Here is a 6,290-nt window from a genome sequence, read left to right as displayed (position 1 = left end):
ACCTTTTATCCTCCCTGGCGGTATGATTATTTCGAAATTTTAGGTGCTGAAAGCGGTACAATTATTTTGCATGGAAATTTGGCGTTTTATATTGTAGGCCTGTAATTATTAACAATAACACACTTATATCTGTCCACCAAGAGTCTAGTAGATATCCCGGGTATGATGAAGTTTAAAACACAAAATCATGAATTATAATATAATAAATAAATATAAATAATTAAAAATAATAATAATATAATAATAATAACATAAATTTCCCCACGATTCACTATCGCTCAATTCTGCAAGTGTTCTAATTTACTATCGCTGTTTTCTAGCTGGTCTAAAGCCACTTTTGATGTAAAGGGACATTTTTTGGTTGCTATGGACAATCTCAAGTTTCCAGGCAGAAAGAAGAGTATATATAATATAAAACTGCATCCAGGGCATTGGACAAAGCACTGGGGACAAAAGGGATGTGAAATAATTTCATACAGTACTGTAATCTGTAAGATTACAGTACTGTATGTGTTATGATTTTTGCATTTTTTGAATTTGCCGCCAGGCCCCGCCCCATGCATTGCGACGCTCGCAGGGAACGGAGCCTGGCACAGAGAGGCTTCGGAGGAGGACAGAGCCCGCAGACACCGTGGGGGGACATCGCAGGATCCTGGGGACACCAGGATCCTGCAATGTAATCCCGAGTGTGGCTCAGGTTACCGCTAATGGTGCTGAAATTTAACTCCGAGCCACTTTCGGGAATACCTTCAGGGAGGCTACGGGGGACAGTTGTTGTGTATATAAAGTTAAACAAAGTTATATATGTTGTGTGGGGAGATTCCCCTTTATCTTAATTATGCAGCTTGAGCCGTAGTGGCTGAGCTGTTTTACGTGTTTATTAGAGTTTAATTTTTGAATATTTATTTATTAAAGCCAATAATAAAGGCCGCGGCCAAAATATTTTCTAATTAAAAAAGGTAGTTGTGTTTTTTATTTATTGTGTTTAAAATCTGCTGACTGCTATCCCATGGAAGCCAAGGCATCATCATGGCAACTAGGCAATTAGCATTTGTAGAAGGAGTGATAAACACTTAACTGTGTCTGGACAGATTACTTTAAAAACCTGTGTTTAGTCCATAAAGGCTAAAAACAACAGGTTCATTTAAATGCCTCCCTCCACAGGAACAATTACTCACATTCCCTTTACTCCACTGCTAAAATACCGTGGATAGTCCTGTAAAAGCTACGGGTTTCCAGAGTTGGGGCTTACATAGGTCTCTGGTATTGCCTTGGGACAGTGCTGGTTGACCAGGCGCTGACACACTGAGTGAGTCACAGGATCCTCCATACTCTGAAGTACCTGGTATAGGTCCTGTTTATTTCATATGTGTTTAGGCCTTTTTTTACATGGAAGGATACCTTTACATTGTTTTGTTAAATTATATTTTTCACAGAAGTAAACACATTCTCACCATTTGTTGCATGCTCAAAATTTTATTTTCGAAAAATTTGATTTAAATGTAAGGTCTTATATTCACATTCAGACATACAGAGAAGAACATTAAGTATACAGTACGTGTACAGCAGCAACAAAGGGCCAACACCTGAAGTGGGTTCAATAAAACAAATATTATTGGGTAACAAAGAACAAAAATGGACCAAACAATTGTCAAGAAGACAAAAAGGACATTTTGAGTACATAAAATGTGACAAACTAAGAATCATCTGGCTGCCACATAGTTATTTATACTCTGACTGTATTTAGACTATAACACGTGCACTTTGACAAGCAATGCCTTGCGGATATTAAAACCAGGACTGTCTCACCTGAAATAGGAACATTTAGGAGGTATGTGGAGTCGAGTGTATATGTTTGGGTTAGTGTAAACTGAGTGTGTAAAGTGTGAATGGAGTAGAGGATCATGGCAGATGTTATACACATTCAGTATAACTAACAAGGCAAATCGTCCCATGGCAGTTGCAGAAGTTTCACATTGTGTACATACACATAGGTAATGTTGTTTGATGGGCAGAATGGTCATACAGCATATAGAATAACAGCCTGGCAAACTGTATAATTTATACATTTATCATTAACTTTCTACACATTTTGAAAATTGGAGGCTCATAAAGTGTCAGTGTTGTCCATAAACCAATTTTCTAAAGCATTTTTGGCAATGAAAGCTAATGTTTGACTGGTTGCCACTGTCAACACCTCCAGTTTTTCTTTCCATTTCTGACATATGTTCCAGTCAATAAAAGCAACATTTAGGGAAGCTGTTTATAGGTAATGTTAATGTATACATTGATATAATATTGATGGTGCCCAAATTCACATGAGGATGGAAGAATCCATTAGGTCCAGTAGACTGGCAGGTCCCCACACAACACACGGATGGTAGTGCCCAAGACTGAAGGATCACTCTCCAGCTTGGCGGGGTCATTCTGTCTGGCGGTATCCAAACCAATCTGGATAAAAGGAGAGATTATTTCGGTTCAGGCAGTGAAATGTTATTATACATTTTTTTAAGGAGGTACATATGAAAATTACTGAATAACAACCAAACTTTTCCCTGAGTTTTCACTATCTCACAAACTATACCCTATAAGGGGGTTTTTGAACAGTTCTCAGTAATTTGTTGGAACAAATGAAAGCCACGGGACATTGGTGTAAAATATCTGCATCATCAAAGCACGGGTTCCCAATATATCACTTGTTGACCTAGCCGGGGGGAGGGCTGATGGGGGTTAAGCATTGTGTTGCCCAGGTGATCTTTTGAAATGGTCTATTTTGTCCCTAGTTGAGCAATTGTCCCAGATACAAAAATCTCACCTTGCTCAGCACATTCTCAGCAATGTTTTGAAGACTCTGTATGCGTTCTGCTTCCATACGTGTAATGTAACATGCATGTCCGGGACGTGGGCGTGTGCAGATCAACATCTGTGTAAAGAGAAAAGAAAAAGAAAAGAGAAATGATTTATTAACTAAAACTCGCTATCGTTATTAACCTTTCAGGCCTTCTTAAACTTGTCCATTTTCAAGCAGCAAAACTCATGTATTTTGCTGCTTGCATTTCAAGCAGAAATTAATGCATTTCAAGTTGAAATCTTTGTTACTGGTTCACATCCTTGAGTTGCAGTTTATTGTGAAAGGTTGATTATACTGATTTACAGTATTTACACCTATGTGTTTGCATTACCATGCATTCTACAATGCACACAGAACAGTGTGAATTCATAGTAAAAGTGGAGCTGTAGCCAAGCAGCTGTATACACCAATAAAATGTATATATAGGAACTTTTTTGCCATTCAATATATTTGCATTACTGCTTAGCCATTTTGTAAATTGCTATTTTTTTTTTAAATTACTACAAAGATGGATTATAGAAATAGGGGTTATAATTGCCCCATGTTACAATTTATCATACAGTTGCTTATACTACATGGGAACTGACATTACCTTGCTATAATCATAGATAACACTGGCTGAAGTATTGATTCCAGTGTCCAGGTGGAAGGTCGCCACACCTTCAGCGGGTCTCTCTTTGGAACCTGCTCCATCAGCCAGAGACATCTGGAAGATCTGTTGACACAAAGAGATAAGGGTCTGAACTATAACATTATGTACTGTACACAGACTTATTGACATTTTCACAGAGAGGAAAATCCACTGACTTTTGTTAGCAGTCTGCACAAATCTGTTTTCTTGGGTTTTACTGCCCCACAGCAGCTTCTCCAGAACTGTATTTAGAGTCCCATACCAGAAAATGAATAATATACTGGAGCATGATGACTATGTTCTACCATTTGTGTACTTGGAACTAGGTATGTAATGGTAGAAGTGTTAACTGTAGAGGCTGACATTTATCTAATCTTTTTTTTGGATTGTAGAGTAGATAAGTCTAAACTGAACAATTCTAGAATGCATCAATACACAATATATACAGTCATGTTTTTTTCTAAAAAATTGTCACTATTGGGATCATGGAAGTCATCTTCTGTTTCCATTTCTCGTTTGAAACATAAGGTATCCTGGATCACGGTTCATGAGAGGGCTGCTAGTGTTATCAACGATAAACAAGCTTTGGTTGATCGAACTTGGGAACCATGGGTAACCTATATAAAGGCACCCTTGTCTTCTTCCCAACTCTAATTGTATGACATCTATACCACCTGCGATTCCTAGATCTCTTGTCTTCTCTATTGTTTCCTTTATTTCTTCTTTTATACCTTTTTCTTCTCTCCTCTTCTCTTAACATCTCTGGATTTCTGTTTATACAGCCTTTCGTGCAAGTAAAGTGTTATCTGTCATGCAAACCATGACAGATTAGAAGAAGAGGTTAATTCCTATGGTTTGATACTTGAAGTACCCCTGCTGATCTCATGCCTGTGTTCCTATATGAGTTGTTGAACGATACATTTATTGTTTTTTCTTGGTTTATACTCTGTGTTCATAAGCTGCTGCACTTTGTTACTCTATTGCCTCTTTTGTATTTGGTACTGTAATAACTATATCATAAGGTTGACTGTGTTATTTTCTTTGAATTTCTGGTTTTGTGAAACCTCAATAAACATTATGAATGTAAAAATAGCCACTCTTTATTGTATACACTTTTAAAACCATTAAAATAAACATAATTGCACCAAACACTAGGTGGTGGAAAAACTCCTCCTCTATCTTTTTTTGGATTGAATATAGAACTTACTGTTTCAGTATGTTTTTGGCTCATATGAAGGCCCATCAAGAGGACAGCAAGGAGGACTATGACCAGGAGCACGACAACCAGCACCACACAGAGGAGCTTCTTAAGGCCACCAAGGCATGGTATCCTGGGGACAGGCAACAGCTCAGAATACACCTGGGGAACAATAGAAGATTAAATGGAGGATTTAAAGTAAACCTGCCATGAGAGAAACATCATCCTTAACAAGTTAGTGGCTAAGTTCTCATGATGACCAACTTGTTTTAATACCTTCTGAATCAGTGACCAGGAACAAGTATGCAGATAGCCAGAGGAAAAGCAAAAGTTACTATTCAGATTATCTGTTTTGTGTTAGCATGACTGCACACAACCGGCATTTTTGAAGGCATGCCTCTATCCATTGGAAGAACAGCATAGTATACCTACCACAAAAATAAGTCCAGACCTATAAAGAGTTTGGAGTGTATATCTACGAAGAAATCTTTGGAACTTCTTTTTACCAAGAGATCATGAAAGCATTTCTCTATCAATCTAAGGAACAGCAGAGCACTGCTCTGACAAAAGGGTGTACAAAGATTTCTTTAGCAAGAGATTAGCATAACATTTCCCAATGAGAAATCAAGAGAACCTCTCTAGCTAAAAATAAGTGGTGAATCTTTCTGTGAAGCACCGAATCCTCCTTCCAAATAAACAGTAGAACATTTTATCAACAAGAGTTCATTGGATAAAACATTGGTGGCGATGGCTACAGAAGGCAAACAAATCTAGAAACGCGAGTGCAGATATAATACACAGTATTATAGATTATAGAATAAATTAGAGTAATAATTAGATAATCCAACCCACTGGCATCCTTACAAAAATGAAATAACATAATGTTTATTAAACCTTATTCTCAGATTTCTTCTCCCTCTCTGCCTAAGCTCATGCATCACTTACAGGTGGTGTGTCCATCAACACAGACTTGCTCTGATCCATGACTGCTTGTTCCTTGTGATGTCTGCTCACTGCTGTACAATTGTGGTACAGTTGCTTCATCATACATATATATCCTTAATTGGAATAGCGTCATCAGTTTGAAGTGCTCCTCAGCTTCCAGCTTGTTAAGTGTTTACTTATGCACCAAAAATATTTCAACAAAAGGCATTCTTCTTAAGTTTCAAGAGTTTTCACGAAAACACTTTGTGCCAGAGAATTGCACATCATCGCCCAATTAATGTCTTCTCTGCTGACAACCAGCAGAGTATTTCTTTGTTAACCCTTAACCTGCTGCCCAAGTACACCCAAGGTAGACAGTCAATGAAGCTGTATTTTACAATAAATAATTTTAGCCAGCCCTGTCAACCAACATCTGACAGGTTATAATGAGAAATGTAGAGCAGCAGATTGTCTATGTCTGAAACTGAAGTGTATACGGTATTTGTCCTGTTCTCTTTTGCCTATTCTGTTTGTCCCAGTCTGTTTAACCTCCTTGGGGCTTATTCATTGAACAACCTATCAGATTTTAGTTTGATGAAATAGGAACCATGAAAGATGATTGGGTCCTGAAGGCACTGCACACACTGTATATGAATAAAACACTATCTTTGAGGGCCCATTCACAC

General features: G+C 37.9%; 1 protein-coding gene across 1 annotated transcript; it reads right to left on the bottom strand.

Moving 5' to 3' along the window:
- Positions 1–1,456: 1,456 nt before the first annotated feature.
- SFTPC (surfactant protein C) lies at positions 1,457–5,774 on the bottom strand. Its single transcript, XM_073624116.1, has 5 exons — positions 5,626–5,774; positions 4,690–4,842; positions 3,444–3,566; positions 2,816–2,923; positions 1,457–2,451 (listed from the first exon to the last, which is right to left on the bottom strand). The coding sequence occupies exons 1-5, from the start codon at positions 5,725–5,727 to the stop codon at positions 2,338–2,340; spliced, it is 600 nt and encodes a 199-aa protein (XP_073480217.1). The 5' UTR covers positions 5,728–5,774; the 3' UTR covers positions 1,457–2,337.
- Positions 5,775–6,290: the final 516 nt, after the last annotated feature.

This window comes from Aquarana catesbeiana, linkage group LG03, assembly GCF_042186555.1.
Source record: "Aquarana catesbeiana isolate 2022-GZ linkage group LG03, ASM4218655v1, whole genome shotgun sequence".
Lineage (NCBI taxonomy): Eukaryota > Metazoa > Chordata > Amphibia > Anura > Ranidae > Aquarana > Aquarana catesbeiana.
The sequence above is the reverse complement of the archived record's forward strand: the minus strand, read 5'-3'. Positions and strand labels throughout refer to the sequence as shown.